We start from the raw sequence: 21,322 nt of genomic DNA on the forward strand, positions 1-21,322 counted from the left end.
CTTATTCACTCTCTACTTTTTTGTATATGTTTACTTATTACATTCTTAATTGTCAGTTTCACTCTTAAGATAATTTCGTAGTGTGTTCACTCGTTGTCTGATGTCATTTAGATTCAGTAGAGTAAAGGTCCTTTCACATCTTTTTCTATATATGCTTTTCTGTAAGATACTGTTCTACCCCTGCTTCTCAAAGGGGAAAACTATGTTGTCATCTTTGAAATAGATAGGTCTTATTGGTTTATATGTCTCACATGTCACCTATTATTTTTGATATCCTAACCCTAAGGCTAAAACAGCACACAATAACCGATGAAACCTTAACTATGTGCCTATGTAATGCCTTTACCAAATTAAACACATATTTCCTACAATTTAATGCATACATGCATTTATTAAATGTTTTACTTTAATGGTGAATGTAATTGTTATCAATAATGAATAGTTATACAAATACATTTTATATCCAGTTTAACGGTATATAACATTTTCTTTTACATTTTTAGTTTTTCAGTAAAAGGTTATTATCATAGGAAGTTACAATTGTATTTGTTATGTTTGATTTTTTAAATATGTTTTTGCAGTAGTCAAAGCTCAAACTGTGTTCTCTTTTTTCTTGGTACCAAAAATAAACCTTTGATAAAAAGTGATATTTTGTGACTGTGTGCAGGCCCTTAAATCCATGAGGTGACCAATATTTAGATTATCTTTGATTGATTGTTTATTAGAAGGTGTGTGACCTTATTGACCTACCCCTTAAATGTTAAACTACATTAAGGAGTTATAATGTGTCAAAATTGTAATCAATAATACATATATTTAATCCTATGAATCCAATGGTGGTCCTCAGACGACATAAAGATTAGTACCATATTCTAAAAAATATTTGAGTATTTAATCATGTCAATCTTTTCCCCCTTAAAAGGAATTTATATTTTAGTCATTCCAAAAGAGGCAAAGGCATTCAATAGAACTGCGCAAGTAACTTTGAATTACCTTTCAAAATGTTATAAGCAATGTCCTAATATTTTTTTAGATTGATAAAGTAAGATTTACAGTAAATAGTTGGGGATTTTATATCGCCTTACATAAAATATATCACAGTAATCAAACACAGTATAAAACCATAACTACAGCTTATGTGTTATATTTTTTACCCTAACTTTAATTTTGATCTTAATTAAGAAAGGGCAAACCACATGAATGTTCTCGAAAGTGCTCTAAGATTGTTAATATTTTGTCAAAAGAAAAAACTAATCTAAATGTATTTTGGTTTTAACTGTATCTAATTCAGTTTGTCAAATCATTTCTTAAAATGCAAATAAATAAATAAAAAACTAAATTATGAATAGCCAGTTTAGGTAGTACAATGAGTTTGTCAAATTTGCTGTTGAGTCCTTAAGAACAACAACAACAACAACAACAACAACAACAACAACAACAACAACAACAACACCATGTACTCAATGCTATCAGCACATTCTTTCAATGCCGAAGATGCCAAACTTCTGATAACACAGTTTCTTTGTCTTCGTTGTCAGTGGCTACTTCCTGTTTAGGTGGTTTGTCCATATTCTTAAACATCTTATCAGATTCTTGAGAATGAGAATAATCTTAATGTGTTCATCACAGCTAGTAACGGTGGAGCTAATTTCAATTACTGTGTATACTGCTGTTTGATTATTTAACCTATAATTATGTGTCAATGTGTCCATTTATTAGCTGATTTATATGTTGTATTAGCTAAGAATCTGAATCTTTAATGTAACTAAATCTCTCAGATAAATGGAGCGGAGTGACAAGTACAATATTTTATACTGAAATGTGGTGGAAGAGAACTATAATGCAGAATTAAAGAAAACATATTTGGTTAAAGTACAACTACCTCAAAAGAGTAATATACTTTGTTACATTCCAGTGTGAGAACTGGCCTTGCTGTATGGTCACATGCACCCGATTCATAGATTGTAGTTATTAAAATAAATACACTGCATTGTTGATTTAATCTTTGTACAGTAAATGTACCACGACATCCCTGTACTGTGAGGAAACAGCACCAACCTCAGGTAAGTGAGGCATGTTAAACTATGTCAAGAAGAAAATACAAGTTGTTCTAAAGCTGAATGTATTTAAAAATGTTGCTACTCTATACAGAGTTAAGTCCAATTTTTAATATAAAATTGTAGGAAATGTCTTGTTTTATAAGCTAAGCAAAGTGTGTACAGGTAAACATATATATCATTTAATTATTAAAGGACAGTCTGTTGTACATTATTGTATTAATTAGTTGATAAAAAAAAACATTTTGTTAAGGCTTATCATGATACAATATTCCCCATCATATACTGTCCATCATAAGGAAGAGGTTCTACATGAAAGTCTCATTATGTTAACTGTATTCTATTGCATTTTTCAAGATATTTTTAAACTGCCACAGTCATGTTTCTGACACACATTTTGAACCTACATTGATAGTATTCGTACTACAAGGTAGTGTTTGTCTTAAGGCTATCGTACCATTTCCTTTGCTATTAACAGTAAAGCCATACATATTTTCACAATTCAAATCTTAGATCTTTTGGGAGGAAATACACCTGTAAAACTCAAAACCTCTTTAGTACATTGATAATGAATGATCCCGAGAATATTAAAAAATGAAAAAGGGCAACAATTTAAATGCTTTATTTTTCATATGCAAGGCCGGATTACAGTAGTACCTCCAGGCGCCCCGGGCACTGAGAGCTCAGGGCCCCTCAACCCACGTAACAACGCGCCTACCCAACATGACCAATAATTTACATTTTCATTCAATCTCTGCATGTCAATCGCACACCTATTTGTCAAAAGCAGGGACGCAGCTACATAGTTCAACCAAAGTAGGTCTAGCCTTTTGCTCTTTCAGTCAAAAATCACAAGACAAGGATACAATGGATACGATCTCAAGACAGGGTATGGCTCAAGAAGACCTAGGTAATATCACTATTTAATGTTGGGAATCTTTTTAATGCAGCTGCCAATCTCTCTTCCTTTTCTTTTTCTTTCTTTTCGCTGCCCCGCTGTGCATTTGGCTTTTACCGGCACCATCCATTTTTCAGCTCACGTGACACAATGCAATCTGACATGAGTGAAGGAGGGGTTGTGATTCGGCTATAGACCGCCGTGCGTAGTAATAAAGTTGAGTGCATACATAGTGAGACCTACAGTACAGAGACGGTTTAGCAAATAAATTGATTTGACCATATAGAAAAGCCAAGTTATTTATTCTGGCGGAGAGTGAGTTTCATTTAAAACAATGTATAATGAGGGAGGTTTTTTTTTTGTATTTAAAAATGTTTCACTGAGGGCCCTCTCTTGCTCAAGGGCCCCTGGGCACAGTGTGCCCATATGGTTAATCCGGCCTTGCATATATGCCAGCCTGAAGATCAATATTGTGCTGTTTGTAGGCACTGATATATGGAGTGGAACGTCTTTAACAACCCCTGGAGTACATTTTATTTTATTGGTAATAAAGATATTAGATTTCACAGAAAAGAAAATAATCGCACTTAAAGCCACTCTCAGTATCTTTAGTGAGGACGCCACTAAAAAGTCAACTGTCATCATCGCAAATAATTGATGGAAAAGATAGAAGCTATAATGTGATAACAAGGCAAGGGGAACTGAATGTAGCAAAGCCTGTTGTAAAGGTGTATGAAACAGGACCTGATCCAAACACACAACATTACAATTATGAGAAGTTTGGTAGGCAACTTAAAAATGTAATCCGTTAAAAGTACTAATTACCTTTAGAAAAGAGTAATATCATCTTATCAACCCATTATTAAAAACATGTATCCTTATTACCTTCAGTTACCTGTGGATTACTTCAATATCAAATATCCAAATAAAGATAATAGAAGAGAAATATAAATAACATTGGTTTTACCAATTGTATTCTGTTAACAGAAAAGGAAAGACAACACAACAATGTAACAATCGAAAGAAGAAACCAAGATAGAGATTCTGTATTAAAAAAAGGACCTCTTCTCAGTGTTTTTTTATGATGGATAACATGCCTTTCATTAGACAAATTCAGGCAGTAAGCATAACTGTTCCGCGTATTGGACTCCAATAATGAATTTGATGATGATAAAGTAAAGAAAGCAAGCAATCTTCCACTACTTGAAGTGGTTTGGACTAATATAATGTTTATGTTCGTTCGTTTACTAAGCAATTGTTTTTTTTTACTTTGTTATGATATTCACTTGTCATAGCGGTCATTATGTACGTAAATATACTCTATTAAGTGTGCTATTCACACTTGACACACAAACTTTATTTAAACAGTCCCAAAGTAACATCAGTAGTAGTAGACAGTTAGTTAGTTAGTTAGTTAGTTAGTTAGTTAGTTAGTTAGTTGGTTAGTTAGCTAACACTAGCGGTTAGCATTGTTCTTACCTGTAAATGCTTCTTCAAATTATACGTAGCCCTCTTGGATAAAGAGGGCAGCTAACAGGCAAAGCGTGCACTTAACGGTGATGTTGTTTCCCTTCTCCCCAGTGAGCTTTTGTTTAGAAATGTCCCCACAGTGAAAGCTTTCTTGAAACTTCTGGGAGGTTTGCTCCGGTCGCTTCACTTGGTCTCTAAGACATTCCATGCTTTGACTAAAGCCTATAGTATCCCGATATATGTGCATTTTTATAGCATTGGGAAAAAAAAATTATGTTTTTGCACACACTCCTTTGACCTTTGGATGAAATTAAATTAAGAGGCTTCCTTACCTGTACTGGACCACCATCATGTTCTGCTCCCCACAGTGCCGGGCACAGCGGATATACCTCATCCAGCTGGACTTACTGGGATCATTACCATCAATAAAGTGCTGTAACGTCCCTTCTGCATCGTAGATCTGGAAAACACAAAGGAACAGGGTTTAGAGCTGAAATCGGAATATAGAGTCAGATGCTCCCGGTTTGCTAGGATTAATTAAGTCCTATAATGTCCTTTGCATTGCTGATTTGTTAAAAAACCTGTTTACATTGGAAGGAACGCACACAGTGTTGGTTTTTCAGGATAGTTATGCACCTTGAAGGGTAGCAACATAAAATACAAAGGCTGCAACTACTATACCAATATTTAACCAATGTGTCCGCCGAATGTACTAAACATTTAATAAATAATCAAACAAATCTAAAAAAAAGCCATGTTTACAGGGATTTGTTGGGAATATATTTTACTGTATGTAACTTCATGATATATTTCTCTTATCTTAAAGATCACAAGACTTCTACCAGTTTGTTGGGGCCAGTACTCTCTTCTTTGCTGCGTTCTGCGGGGGGGGGGGGGGGGGGGGGGCAGCATCATACTACCATGTGTATATATGTTTTCCTGCTACTGTAATATATTGTAGATCTAAATTATCTAGTACATTTTGTATTGAGTATTCTTATGGTTCATGTCCTTTATACTGTGTATATGTACACATACTTGCTGCTGTTTATTGTTTGTATTGTTGTTTTAGTTCATTTTATTATGTTTATACTTTCTTCACCTTCAAAGATTTAGATCTATCTATTTTATTTTAAACTTCTTTATTTAAATGTTTGTCTTGGCCCAGCAACCGATCATTATGCTCTTGTCTGCACTCAGCCTGGTGCTGTGGTTATTACATGCCCGCTAGGTGTTAAACGTTATACAAATCTGATTTACACCTGCTTAAAAGTCTCACTAATAAAACCTCAGCAGTAGAAACACTCACTGAGGTCTAAAAATACTTTTTAAGAGACACATAAGAAGATTAAACAAGCATGAATGAATATGAAACATAAACAAAAGGATAGTTTAAAACAGTTTAGTAAAAAGCTGAATATTGTTTTTTGTACGCTCACTTGACAAAAAACAATGATTTTTTCATTTTCCTATTTTGAATTATTTCAGAAAATGTGGCAAAAATGTATGATACTTATATGTTTGTTCAGCAGGATAATCATCACATATTAACATCACTTTTACAATAAATGCAATCTGTAGTAAAAAGCTAACGTTAGGCTATAAATATAACAACATCACAGTCACACTCAGCTATAGACGACTAATGTTTAGTGTCTCATTTTGCCACTTGTTAGTAACCGCCATATTCAAGACACATAAAAGCTTTGGAGATTAACAAGTTGGGTATTTAATGACATATTTTATGTCATGTATAAAAAAAACATGAAAACCTCTTTAGCTTGTGTTAACCAAATATATTATATTCGGCATCTAGCCAAAGACACATTCTAGGATTCATTGCACAACTCTATTAAAGGTGGGGTAGGTAAGTTTGAGAAACCGGCTCGAGATACACTTTTTGTTATATTCCATGGAATGCTCTTAACATCCCGATAGCAATGAATATCTTACAGATGTAGCACTGAATTTCAGACTCCAGCTTACAGCTTCCTGCCTACGACCTGCCAAAGACCAGTATAGAGGAATGTTAAGCCCTCCCACTATTTTCCAAGAGGGCGCTGCCAGATTTTCAATTTCAGGTTTTAACCAGGAGATGGCGCTTCATTCACAAATACAGAAAGACAAGTTTCATGGACTTTCAGTTGTGTTTTGAAGAGCATTTGAACACATCAATATTTTAGATCAACTAAAGTATATCTAATCTTGTAATTCAATAATATATAGTCTTTATATCTTAAATAATCATAATTATAATGTAAATGTTTACATTAGACTTCTTTATTTGTTATGCTCATACTTTAACCTTTACAATCGTTTGCTTTAATATGCAGTATATTTTTTGTATATTTTTGTGTTTGCTTCCTCCTGCTCCCTTTCGGACACATACTGTATTATTTATTATTATTATTAATATGAAGATATTATTAAGATAAGATAAGATGTTACTTTATTGATTGAACATTTTAGTTTAGAATGTTCTGTCCCACGGTAATTCAGAAGGCTTACAGGTCACATTCCGACCATTATTTAAAACACCGTCTACAGTTTGATTTGTATAGAGGGAGCTCTGTCAGTTTTCGAATTACCCATTTGCTTTCGGGGAGCCCTATTTTTCAGAGCACATCCTGCTACTAAATATGTCACACGCACGCTCTGTTGACTGGCGCAGCAGCGCGGATGCGATCAATTGCTATAAAAACACTCTTCTACTAATACAGACGGTGTCACTATGCCGGCGGATGTGGCCGTTGTTGAAGCCTCTTCAGGCTCCGCATCGGCAGGCCTCTCCCTCGGTGTGGAGCTGTCAAGGTCGACCCTAACGCCGCTTACAGCCGGCCAACTAAAAGTTGTTTTCCGTTGACGTTGTCATTTTTAGACTCCTTCGCTTCTTTGCTTGTGAATCCAAAAGCTGTGACGCTTGGCTGTTTTCGTTTTGCCATATTTTTTATAACAAAGCCAGAGTTAAAAAAATATCAATATGAACATTTCAAATACCGCGCCGGCATCACCGCCATAACCATAGCAACGTAAGTAAGAATGCAGAGCCGCCACGTACAGATGGCAACACCCAGACATATTCACAAATATAAAACAAATATTCAGAAACTGTAATGAACAATAACTATTATTTATTTCAAGAACTGTTATTTACAGAAACTCAACATTTCTAATCTGTGTGACACAAATATGCACGATTGTTTTGGGCTCCCCCTATTTATCTCAAAGTCAGCCATCAGGGGAGCTCCCTCCCTCTTCGGGGGAGCCAAGCTCCCCCTAGCTCCACCCCATTTCGAACAGTGTCTGTGGCTGAATGGCCAGCGATTAGGTGCGGCGCATTTATCATAGGTGATCAGAGCTAACTGCCTGCCGTCAGATTTCATTTAAAAAACAGATCTGATTTTATGACTATTTCTGCGCTCATAAAGAATGATAAGAATAAGAATAATGCGTATTGAACTGGTTTCATTAATTAGTGAGTTTATTTAACACTAGAACCGCCAATCGGGTCAATTTGTGTGATGTGTGTTGTGTGTGTGCAATTTAACTTTTTTTCAATAAAATATTAAAGTCTCCCAGTCCGTGACTTTTCCTGAAAGTGTGTTATGTAGCACCCTATGTTGTTAAAAATTGCATTCTAATAGCGGGATTTGACGGGTTTAGGTAGGCCTATACAAAAACCTCTGGCGGTTCTAGTGTTAAGGTAATTATGTACAGTAGAAGCCCTTTTTGATCAGTAACGAATTTAGCAGTTGAACATGAAAGTCAACTAACTGAGGGTCACTTGCAATGACAGTGTTGTGTCTAATTGTAAGCTTGTCACTCAGAGTAACCTACCGTTAATTTAGCTGCTGGAGAAGAAAGATCAGGGGGGGAGGGGGGGAGAGAGCTGTGGTTGATAGGCCATCCGTTTCATTCACACTGTTTAAAAAACGGTAACAATGGACAATTTTTCTTAGCGGATGCATGTCAATTTAAATCAATACAACTATTTTTTAAATCATTAAAAACATTTTCTAAATCCATAAAAGCATTTCAATTAATATTGGGAGTCATGTCGTTACTTTGTTGAGAATGTGGCCATGTAATAAGCGGGATAATTTGCAGCGACTTGTTCTTTATGGGGAAAATAACACCCTTCATCCAGATGAGGATCCCTCCGCTACGCTTTGGGATCCTGATCGACCGACGAAGCTCCATTAAAATATACATATTTATGGTGAATTACTGAGTTTAGGCACGTTAATAACGTTTTAATGAAGTTTAATACAGTATATTCATATGTGTCAGTGATTTCATGTCAATTCGGCGAACATAAACATAAATGATGGTGGTGAAGATGATGATTAAATTAGGATTAAAAATCGAGAGCCGGGCTGCATTTCCTCCCGTTCTTTTTTTTCGAATAACAAAATTATTTTGTTAAATAACAACATGGTGATGTTTTGTAAATGATTACATGTCTCTTATTTAGCACAGTAGTATGATATCCGTGACATATGGATCTTAACAAAGTTCCGCTGTACATCCAGCGTACTGTATCTGACTTTATTTCACATTAGCTCCAGTGCGGGTACCCGACGGGTGACCCGCAAAAAAGGTGATTCGCGGGTGGTATTTTTTCAAACACTTTTTTCCGGGTTCGGTTCAGGGTAAAACAAAGATGATGCGGGTCGGGTCGTGGGTGTTGCATAATAAATATATTTAAATAATAATAATGTAGTTTAATGTTTAAATCCTCAGGCCTCTCCCCCGCGGGACCGTGCATAATCATAACCTCTGCAGCGCATCATCTGCTTCTGGGCGCGACACATTCTGAATGGCTGAGGTGAAGCTCTCTAGCGGAGAATACAGCATTTTCCAACACTTCCTCAAGAGCGAAATCCAACGTCTGGGAGGCTTTTGGCGTCCTCCTAGATGGAGAGAATAACCAACATCCCACGCTTTTTGAGAGAAATATGCAACTGCGTGTGTTAATAATTGCACGTTTTCACTGCTCATATATATATGCGGGTTCGGTTCGGGTTGCGGATCCTGTGCCGACGGGTCGGGTCGGGTTGCGGAACTAATTGGTAATATGTGCGGGTAGCGGGGCGGGTTCGGTATTGCACGTCGCGGGTGCGGGGCGGGAGCGGGGCGGGAGCGGGTCTTGAAAATCAGACCCGTGCAGGACTCTGGTGGTGGATCTTTGATCCATTGCAGCTGGCTTCATTATTGAAGAGTTTATCGCCGGCCACTAGAGGGCAGTGTCACTGCTGTCGCTGCCCGGTTATGCTGTGCTCTGACCCGGTAGTGCCGAGCGGTCATTTTAGTTCAAACATTGTTCATTCACTCCGCCTCGAGTTGAGACGTTCGTCCACTCATTCATGTAAGACTGTTTCCACTATTATATTATACTATATATTATACTATATATATATTATACTATTATACTACTATACTCTGTGTCGTGGTATATATTTTTGTTGATTAAATTGCATAGATGTAAAACTTTGTCAGCTTATCTTGCTGCATTACTCTGTTTCAGGGTGTCGTCAATAAATTACCGAAACTGATATTGAGGAGTGTGTTTCTTCATGACGACACCATGGTTGTTGTTGGATGCCCTGTCCCCGGCTGCGAGTTCAAATCCGATGACTTGTCTGAAGCACTCGTCATTGCTATATTGACGATTCATGGATGTAGCCACCAGCACGCAGCGCCTGTCATGGCCGCGCCAGCCCAGGCCCCAGCCCCTCACGGCCCGAGACTCGATCGGCCCAAAGTTGATGTGGGCGTGTCAATAGAGGAATGGAACGTGTTCATCCGCCGTTGGAACGTATTCCGCGCCGGCTCAGGCATAGGGGACGCCCAGGCCCCCTTCCAGCTGTTTCAGTGCGCTGGGCCTGTACTTGGAGACAGCCTGTTGAAAGCCGTCCCCGACGCCTCTTCCGGACCCTTGCCAGACCTAATCACCGTCATGCGTTCCCTAGCTGTCATCCCAGTCGCTACATGTGTCCTTCGCACCGAACTACTTCAGTTACGCCAGGAACGCGACGAGACATTCCGCGCATTCGCTGCCAGAGTGCGGGGTAAAGCAGAGACATGCGCATATATGTATGCGAGTGTGGTAAGGACGTGGACTATACCGACCACATTATCCGCGATGTGCTGCTCAATGGCATCTATGACTCGGACATACGCCGCGAGACACTGGGGACAACTGACGTCCTGGTCAAGCCAGGTCTATCAGCCATGTCGTCATTCCGGCGCCTGAAGACGACTCCACAGGCGAGCCCCGCCCCGAGCCCTGCGGACGGGGCTAAACGTGCCTCGTGCCCGGAATGTAAGAGCGTCTTTAACGTCTTCACGGAGGGGCCTCGCGGGTGGAATCCTAAGCCTCACCAGGTGTGCATCGGCTGCTACAGGGCCCGCCGACGACAGAGGCGTCAACAGCCGTCATCCGACAGTCAACAGACCGCCATGGGGTCGGAGCTGGTATCCCAGGTCTCGTCGGTGCAAGCTGGAGCCCGCCCTGGCCGACGTCGCGGGAGCCTTCGCCGATGCCGCGCCCCTACGTCGCACGGCTGTGTCGACAGGCCTGCACCTATCAGACTCGAGCACCACATCTTCTCCAAGGGCGAATGGAGGCGAGCCAGGCTGAGAGACCACCCCCGGGCATTAATCACCATCTCGATGGACATGCCAGTCGGGCTGAGGGATGGCACCAGCAACCGGGGCTCGGCCGACGGAGCTCGAATATCCGCCGTCGCGGACACTGGCACCCAGTCGGACCTTTGGTCTCTGGAGGAGTTCCTGGCCTGCGGTTTCGCACGGGACGACCTGCGACCCGTCAGCCTCAGCCTGTCGGTCGCCAACCGCTCCCCTATAGCCATCGAGGGAGCGTTCTTCGCTAGGCTCTCGACGACCTGCAGCGGGGGGCGTACTACATCCTGCCGTTCCATGGTATACGTGAGCAGCTCAGTCCGGGCCATGTGCCTCTCCTACAAGTCGTTGCTCAACCTCGGCCTCTTGCCCGTTAACTTCCCGTCGGACGACGTTGCAGGGGGGCCCAAGGACAGGCGTAGCCCTGACATGGCTGACACGCCAGTCGAGTCCCTGTCCATCAATGCGACGAGGTCAACCAACGGCGGCTGCGTGGGGCCAAGTGACCCCCGGGACGCCCAGTGCTCATGTCCTCAGCGCACGGTCCCCCCGGCGCGCCCCGCAGCACTGCCGTTCCCTTGTACGCCAGAGAACAATAACTGGATGAAAGGTTGGCTACTCGGGAGATATGCCTCGTCGACATTCAATACTTGCCCCCATCGGGCACTACCATGCATGGTGGGGCCACCTATCGAGATGCACGTGGACCCCGCAGCTACGCCTAAGGCATGCCACACCGCGGCTACAGTGCCTCTACACTGGCAGCGGAGGGTTCACGATGACCTCCTGCGGGACGAAGCCCTTGGGGTCATTGAACGCGTGCCATACGGCGAGCCGGTGGCGTGGTGCCATCGTATGGTAGTCACTCGGAAGCACGACGGTTCCCCCCGCAGGACCGTGGACCTCTCCCCCCTCAACAAGTTCTGCCAACGTGAGACCTTCGCCACTGAGTCCCCGTTCCACCGTGCACGCTGCGTCCCGAAGGGCACCTGGAAGACCGTCACGGACGCCTGGAACTGCTACCACAGTGTCCCCCTGCGTGAGTCGGATCGCCACCTCACTACCTTCATCACGCCCTTCGGCCGTTGGTGCTACACCAGGGCACCACAGGGTTTCCTGTCGTCAGGGGATGGCTACAACCGTCGGTTTGACGCCGTCCTCTCGGACTATGAATGCAAGGAACGTTGTGTGGATGACACCATCCACTATGACACCGACCTGGAGCAACACTGGTGGAGGACCATCGACTTCCTGACGCGTGTCGGCCGGTCGGGCATCGTGTTGAATCCGGACAAGCTTCAGTTCGCGGAGAGGTGCGTCGACTTCGCTGGCTTCAGGGTGTCGGAATCTACCATCGAACCGCTCCCAAAATACTTGGACGCCATCCGGGACTTCCCCACCCCAGGCTCCACGACGGACATCAGGAGTTGGTTCGGCCTTGTCAACCAGGTGGCTAACTACGCCCAGTTGCGTGACACGATGGCTCCATTTAAGCCGTTCCTCAGCCCACGCTGTGTGTTCCTATGGTCCCCCGTTCTGGAGGAGGCCTTCCAGACGTCCAAGCAAGCCATAATGGAGGCCATCCGCGAGGGCGTGGAGATCTACGACATGCAGAAGCGTACCTGTCTCCGCCCTGACTGGTCCATGCGTGGCATTGGCTACTTCCTGCTCCAGCAACATTGTCACTGTGCCTCGGGCATACCGGACTGCTGTCCAGGAGGGTGGAGGATCACCCTCGCGGGTTCGCGTTTCCTGTCCCCTGCGGAGCAGCGCTATGCGGCAGTCGAGGGAGAGGCCCTAGCTGTGGCCTGGGGCCTGGAACAGACGCGGTACTTCACGCAGGGGTCCGACAACCTCGTCGTGGTCACCGACCATAAGCCGTTGGTGAAAATCTTTGGCGACCATACGCTGGATGAGATCACAAACTCGCGTCTGTTTAGACTCAAGCAGCGCACCCTCCCATGGCGCTTCGACATTGTGCATCTGCCTGGCAAGAGCAACTATGCCGCTGATGCCACGTCGAGGCATCCTTCCCCCTCGGGTTCAGCGAACGGCCTCTCATTGGGGCTGCCGAGCGGGCCTGACGCCGTGGAGTCAGCACTCATGGCCTCCATCCGCGACGACGCACGGGAGCTCGGAGCCGTCTCTTGGCCCCTCCTCGCACGGGAGACAGCGGCTGATGGATGCCTCGGCCACCTCCTCCAACTCATCGAGCAGGAGGGTGGGATTGACGTTAACGACCCTGCCCTGGCGAGTCTGTCATCGGTCTGTGAGTCCGTCTACGCCCAGGACGGCGTCCTGCTCTATCGGGACCGCGTCGTGGTTCCCCCGTCCCTCCGTGGGAGGGTCCTTCGGTATCTCCATGCCGCTCACCAGGGGACCTCAGCTATGGGGCAGCATGCCCGAGCCATAGTTTACTGGCCCGGGATGTCCGGGGACATTCAGGCCACCAGGGACGGGTGTGCAGACTGCAACCGCAATGCTCCGTCACAGGCGGCTACACCCCCCCGGACGTCCTCACCCCAGTTCACGCCATTCGAGGCGGTGTTTGCTGACTTCTTCGACTATGGGGGCCGTCACTACCTAGTTGTAGGGGATCGGCTCTCGGGCTGGGTAGAGGTCCTGAGCTCTACGGCTGGTACTGCCCTGGCGGGCTCAGCTGGCCTGGTCCAACACCTCCGGTCGTTCTTCGCCACCTTCGGCGTACCGGAGGAGCTCTCGAGCGACGGTGGTCCGGAATTCAAGGCGAGCCACACTGAGGACTTCCACCACTTATGGCACGTCAAACACCGTGTGTCTTCCGTTAGCTTTCCGCAGTCGAATGGGAGGGCGGAAGTTGCGGTTAAGACTGCTAAGCGCCTCTTGATGTCCAACACCGGCCCGTCGGGCAGCCTTGATCAGGACCGCTTCCTGCCCGCTATGCTGCAGTTGCGTAACACGCCTGACCCCGACTGCGACCTCTCGCCAGCACAGATCATCTTCGGCCGCCCCCTTCGTGGCTCGCTCTCCTTCGTGGCTCGCTCTCCTTCGTGAACCGCCTCGAGAAGTTCTCGAACCCGCATGTCCGCCTGCTATGGCGCGAGGCATGGGCGGCGAAGGAGGACGCCCTTCGGACCCGTATGTCCCGTACCACCGAGTCTCCGGGGACTCACTCCAGACCGCTCCGCCCATTGGCACTCGGCGAAAGGGTATTCCTCCAGAACCAGCAAGGCCCGAGCCCCCACAAATGGGACAGGTCAGGGATCGTGGTGGAGTCGCCGGGCCACGACCAGTATCGGGTCAGGGTTGACGGTTCGGGACGTCTGACACTGCGCAACCGGCGGTTCCTCCGTGCCTACACGCCGGCCACTCCCTGCGCCCGTGAGCAGTCGGCTGCGCCGTCGCCGCCGCCCGCTGCCCTGGGTCATCAGCCCCCACCTATCCACCCGGGTTGGGCGACGCCCCAGGGGATTGCTCAGCAGCCGGCTGTTGGGCCCCGAGACTCGGCTATTGGCGCTTCCCCACCGACGCCTGCTGATGAGGCGTCCTCTGACCTCACTGTTCCTACGGGTGCCTTCCTGGGCGCGCCGCTCCCGGTGCCGCAGTCGCCGCCGGCACTGTCGACGCTGCCCCAGCCGACTCGGCCGGGCCGCGTGAGGAGGCCGCCTGCACGTTACGAGCCCGAGTCTGGCAGCTGGATACGGGATTTAGACCGTTAACCTATTCCGGCCCATAGCTTTCCGGTCTGGGGGGGATGAAGAGTTTATCGCCGGCCACTAGAGGGCAGTGTCACTGCTATCGCTGCCCGGTTATGCCGTGCTCTGACCCGGTAGTGCCGAGCGGCCATTTTAGTTCAAACATTGTTCATTCACTCCGCCTCGAGTTGAGACGTTCGTCCACTCATTCATGTAAGACTGTTTCCACTATTATATTATACTATATATTATACTATATATATATTATACTATTATACTACTATACTCTGTGTCGTGGTATATATTTGTGTTGATTAAATTGCATAGATGTAATACTTTGTCAGCTTATCTTGCTGCATTACTCTGTTTCAGGGTGTCGTCATCCTTGTCAATAAATTACCAAAACTGACATTGAGGAGAGTGTTTCTTCAATTATAATTACATTTATCTATCACGGGGGCGGTCTCAAGTCAAGCTGGAGGTTTTCCCTTGAGCGAGGGCAGATCACGTACCAATCACGGCCCTCGCGTTTCAAACTGTCTGAAATGAATCGCTACATCTGTAAGTGCTTTGACAAAAACCCATAAAAAAATGTCAGGAAGTGGCAGATCTTTTCCGGCTGTGTATTTTCAAATTCTAGCGCACTCGAGCTGGTTTCTCCAAAATTACCTACCCCACCTTTAAGAAGCATTTAAGGAAATACGAAAGTACAAGTATGTCGAAGTGATACTTAATAACAGTAATGGAGGAAACTGTTCTATAAACACTTTTAAAGGTGGCAATCTGGTGCCAAGCATACAAATTCAACATGCAAACAGAATAATTCACAATAAGCGGTTAAAAGGAGTCAATGTCCCTCAGCCTCTCTTTGTGTTCATTATTAATCCATCCCTCCATCCATCCGTGGTGATGCAGTGTGACTGTATTGAGGAGGCGTTGAGTGCATTTATAAGGTGATGACCTGAGCCAATAGACGGCCTCTCTGCTGTCCCTACAGCCAGCAAACAATCAATGCAGTAAATGAGTGTGGGAATCAGAGGAAACAGCCTCATTTATGATTCTCTGCGTGTAAGCACTTTAATCTGTCTGAACACCATCCTGTCTCATCTATTTCATAATGTAACAAGTAGATTCAAAGAAATGTAGGCCTATTTCTTGTTAAATCTTCAGCCTATATTTCAGAAATTTGAAATATCATTTTAATTCAACTCCATTTCGTTCTGTGTCTGTGTATCAGAATATCTTTAGCCATATATTTTATCCAAGCTATCACTAAAATATGTATTACAATGAACCCAAACGGTGCTCAAGTACAGTACATAGTGTACATGCTAATACAAAATAATATAGCAACTACAGCAAGACAACAAGAAAAGCCACATGTAAATAGCTTATCAAATCATCAACAAACACAATTTAAAGGCACTTTTTTCCAAATTAGTCTTTCTTTGTCAATGTAAACTATGAAAAAAACTATTTGTTGACAGCATTTCTTTTGTAAACCCAAACCTTTGTGAAATTATTTAAAATATAAATATATATATGTCAATATTTATGTATTTATATTTTAAGTATATCTTTCATATCTCACGTTTTATATATATATAACGGTGAGATGGAAGAATTTTTCCAATAAACTAACTCAAAATGTCAGGATCAAAGTTGGCAATCAACCATCTAAATATGTATCGTTTTCATAAAGAAATACCAATCTGTCATTTTAGCTAAACCCTCACACAGAACCGCATGAAGTGAATGTAGCTTCGGTCAGCTGTAGCCTTAAAATGCTTAAAAGGCAGATACACATTTTAAAAAAGGATGTTAAAAACTAAGATGTCTTTATTATTTGTATTAGAATTAACAAAAGATCTGGTAACTGAACTAATAAACATTTGTATCTTTAACAAAATATTATTTGTATTATTGATGAATCTGCTGTAAATATAATATTCATATATAAATGGTCAGAAAAAAAGTTAATACTGTCCATCCCAGTTTCTCAAGGTCTAAGGCAAGGTCTAAGGCGAGACCATTTGGTACGGCCCTCGAGGTCATTTATAAACACACGCAGAAAAAGAAAAAAATTTAAGAAATATAGACCGCAAAAAAATAAAAAAAGCGAGTGCCTGTTTTTCCTGGCCAAGATTAGGGTCCTTGAACACAACACGAGCCTAACGTGTCTGACAGGGGTGCAGTTTTGACAGAGAGCACCAGAAAGCCAGAACGCCGCTCAGGCAGAAATTGCAGTACCCATAAGGAGCCGTACACATGCCGCAGTTTTTGCGTGGCTGTGTCTTTAGTTGAAAGCCCAGTGGGCGATCTGTTCATCTGTCATACTGATCATACAGTCAATAACTTTGTTGTTATTAGCATCTGGTTAGCTAGCTATGCTAACGAATATAAGAAGCTTTTTCTCCAACCAGTGAGGTAAAGGCACATCTTTATCATCATCTTTATTTATTTTATCTTTATTTATCTGTTGTTATCTTGTTTTACTTGCTTGTAAGCGCTTTGAGCACCAGGAAAAGCGCTTTATAAATGTAATGTATTATTATTATTATTATTATTGATATGATCATTATAGTTATAAAAAAATAAGACAATAAAGTAAACAGGTATAAAATACTGTATGACAGTAAAACAAAGTTGTTATTAATAAAGAAGTTTGCATTGGATTTTCCCTGCAGTTTGAAAGGGGAGTGATTTGTAAAATATCTATAAAGAAAAAGAAAATCTGCTTACAGTTCTGTTTCATATGGGTGTTGAGAGATGTATCCATAGATCTCTTCATGTTGCTCTCAAAGTGCACCAGATTGATGCTTTTAACTTCAATATTTAAAAACAAATCTTCCCGGGGAGCATGCCACATGGATATGAAACTAAATACATTTGCACTCATCTTGTCTCCATATCTTTCTGTTGTGGTGGTCATGCCAAACCGTGCACGTGCATGCATGCGCGAGTCATGGTAAGATATCTGGATTAAGAGGTTGCTTTTTCTTTGCACAGCATGAAATAAAGGCCAAATGAATGGGCTGTGATTTTAGTTTTTTAAGCAGAGGTCAATAATTTGTACGGCCCTCGGAGGATGTTGAAAAAATTGAAATGGCCCTCGAGAGGAAAAAGGTTCCCCACCCCTGGTCTAAGGTGATGTCCTGTTTTATTAGTCCCAAACCCAAAGACATTCACTAAAATATCATGTAAAACAAGAAGGAGGGCATCTTTATCATATTTGAGTGGCTTAAAACAGCATTTTGGCCAATTTTGTTACTAAAAATTATTCATCGATTGCCTAGGAAGTAATGATATTTATGTAAATCAACAAAGCTTAAAACAAATAGCCATTTTTATTTATCAAATCCCTTATTGAAAAAGCTGTTAATGATTTGTATGTCAATCGACTAAGCAATCATTTGCCTAATCTATTTATTTTTGTATAAAAAGACCAAAACTAATTAAGGTGTCAAAATGAACGCCAGAAAAACAATCTTTCAAGCAATATTAAGGGATAGGAGGGAGGATGCATTTTTCAGCTTCATAGGGTAGCCTTTACAGGAAGGACAGGAGGCATCAGGGATGATGGGGAATTTGGTATAAAATGCTGACTTTTATTTACAGTAATTTTGCTGATGAAATGACAAACAGGGTTTCTTAAAAGTAATAAACAGGGTTCTTATACCTTTTTCCAAAGTCAAATTCAAGCACTTTTCAAGCATTTTCAAGGTGCATTTTCAAGCTTTTCAAGCAGCGTACAGCTGTTGTGAATTACATATTTATATGCACATACTTATACTCAAATGATTATTTCCCTACCTCACATTAAATCAGATGTTCTTTATGCTATAAACAACCAAATGTGTGTTTCGTAATAGCATTCTACATAAGGATGACAAATTAAAGATAAGAAAACAAAGTTTAATATTGTAAAATGAGTGACCCATATCATATATAGTAGACTGGGCATCCCATATAACCTGGCTGAGCCAATATAAAACAATCAGCCAACTAACTTTTCAATAAATTCTTTATTAACATTTTTAACATTTTTGAGGTCCTTTTAGGGTGGCAGTAAACATACGGCTCTCCAAGGTTAGGGCAAAACCATTGAAACACAAAGCTGATATAAAAAAAAGCGTGTGCAGAGATCCTCTTTCTGTGTAAGGGTTTTGGAGGTTTCCAGGGAATCTTTTTCAGAATATGAAACTTTTATTGCCAAAATCTCCCGATAAATACATGTTTGAAGCTTGTAAAGGGAAGATGACAGCTCTCCCTCGCACTAATGCTTTTACGTAGCGATGCTCTCCCCTCCCTCCCGCTGACATTATGAATGTATGGCGTATAGTAATCATAGATAACAAGGCAGGGTCCGTTACAGTTTGTTTTCATCTGATTTCAAATAAACAAAGTCTTGGCTTTCAGAATATTAAACTTTTTTCGGCAAATTCAGATGATAAATACAACTTTGAAGCTTGTAACGGCATAATTACAAGCGGAGAACGGAGTAACTTTACGTCAAAGCAGGCATAACAACAGCCGGTGTTTCTCGTAATACAAACACACACACACACTCGCGAGCTTCCCCCAGACCAGTAATACAAACGAAAATATGTTTCCTCCGTTAGAAAGCTAGGAATATCCTCTTTCCAACAGTGTATAACTCAAAATGTGTCTTCGGGTCAATGTGACTGATTTCGATGGAGCAAGTTTAGGCACGAAAAATACTACCAGTAGAAATACATTGCTTTTATGTGCTTCATCCTCTGAAAACCACAGGATGGCAACTGTCGCACATACTGACATAGGTACGCTCCTTTTTATTATTGTCACCTGCATAAGCAATTATCCCACATCGAGTTCGCTAACGTTACTAGCTTAAACAAACGTAACATGCAACGTTAGCCTAATCCAAAATGCTCTACTACGGTTTACCTTTCATATGGCTCGTCAGCGCTAACTCTCCCATCGCGAATAATTGAAATTCTTTGTGGAAAACTGTGCAGAAGGCGAATCGTTGGGTTGATCCTCGTTTTAGCCACAGCTTGTATTTCTTTTCGGATAGCCAACGCTCGTTAAAACAGCAACCTCCTGGCATACTGTCATTCTCTCATTAGAATGCCCAGGTCACACAAAATAAAACACTTGCAGGTCGCGCGCATAGCGCTGGAAGGCCGGAGCGGAGCTGTTTTATGTAGAAGCGAAGCAACTAAGCTCGCTCCGACTTCTTTATTTTCTTTTAATCTAAAAAGCGAACTATTCAGTCAGACAGCAATTTATTGTAAAAGTAAAGCATTTACAATTTCAAGCACTTTATCTCAAATCCAAGCACCATTCCCAAAATTCAAGCACTTTTCAAGTCATGAAAACACCTCGTAAAAATTCAAGCATTTTCAAGGATTTCAAGCACCCGTACGAACCCTGAATAAAGCATGTGTGATCTTATACTTGTCCTTGTATCTTTGTGAGGACCTGAGATTTTAGAGCTTGAGTGAAGACATTGTTTTTGAGCCTTGCTTTTCAAAGAAATCATTAATAAAAATGTTGGTTTTAGGGTTAAGGTTAGGAAAAGTATATTTAGGGTACCTGGATGAGGGGGAATGCTTATGTCTCTCAGGGTCCTCGTAAGTATACATTACCAATACATGTGTATGGTGTGTTATGTTCCCTGCACTATGCTGTTGTCTGTTAAGCCCGAGAGACCCCGGTACCGGGCTACTGCCGCAACATCTAACAGGAAACAGTGTCCTAGGGCATGTTCATTTAATAAACTATGAATGTTTTATATCCATGTAACGGGAAGAAACTCATCTAACTGATCACTCTCAGATCTCTGTTTCCACACGGACCACTATTGCGGTAAGCATGTTGTAACTTCCGGTTGTTGTTGTCATCTCCGGGTATCCCGTGTGCCTGTTCTGTTGCTGATAGCTTATTATCTTATCTTAATCGATCGTTTTCAAACTCTTGATCACGGCAACTGCCTGACGTTGTAATCACACGTTACTACAGCTTAAGCACTCACAACTCTCCTTCTCTTAGCGACTGTAACTCCACAGTTGCCTACACTCTTTTCGGGTTTGCTAACGGTAGCTACTTTAGCTTGATAGCTAGCCATGGCTCTTTCACCACCCTCGGGTGCTATTTCCTGCTCTAACTGTCTCATGTTTGGTTACTTCCCTACCTCCTTTACTGGTACCGATACATGTGTCAAATGTAGTATAGTTGTTAGGTTGGAGGCGGGAATCATAGCCATAGAAGCCTGGCTCTGCATCTTAGAAAGTAACTCAGCTATAGTAAAGCCCATGTTAGCCGGTGCGGACCGGCAAAAGGTAGCTCCTCTTAGCCGTCCCCCGGCAACTCCCGAGCAGCAGGGAGACTGGGTAACTGTTCAGAAGGGGCATAACGCGAAACCCGCAGGTCCCCACCAACCCGTTCACGTATCTAACAGATATTCCCCACTCAGCGAGACACCCGCTGAGAAGCCAACTCTGGTTATTGGTAGCTCTATTATGAGACACGTGAATTTAGAGACCGAGACCTCCACAGTCACATGCATTCCGGGGGCCAGAGCGGGCGACGTT

General features: G+C 42.9%; 1 protein-coding gene and 1 pseudogene across 5 annotated transcripts in view; one reads left to right on the top strand and one right to left on the bottom strand.

Moving 5' to 3' along the window:
* The window catches only part of LOC307042848, a 17,411-nt pseudogene extending 16,736 nt beyond the window's left edge, over window positions 1-675 (top strand). The window contains exon 7 of the transcript XR_013810676.1: window positions 668-675. The product of XR_013810676.1 is annotated as an uncharacterized misc_RNA (transcript). The remainder of the gene's footprint in view (window positions 1-667) is intronic.
* The window catches only part of prdm6 (PR domain containing 6), a 157,877-nt gene that overhangs the window by 92,402 nt on the left and 44,153 nt on the right, over window positions 1-21,322 (bottom strand). For all 4 annotated transcript variants that reach the window (XM_079690585.1, XM_079690584.1, XM_079690587.1 and 1 more), the window contains exon 5: window positions 4,758-4,885. In XM_079690585.1, the coding sequence (XP_079546711.1) occupies window positions 4,758-4,885 (128 nt within the window). The remainder of the gene's footprint in view (window positions 1-4,757; window positions 4,886-21,322) is intronic.

Source organism: Notothenia rossii (genome assembly GCF_949606895.1).
Source record: "Notothenia rossii genome assembly, chromosome: 6".
In the NCBI taxonomy this organism is placed as follows: Eukaryota; Metazoa; Chordata; class Actinopteri; order Perciformes; family Nototheniidae; genus Notothenia; species Notothenia rossii.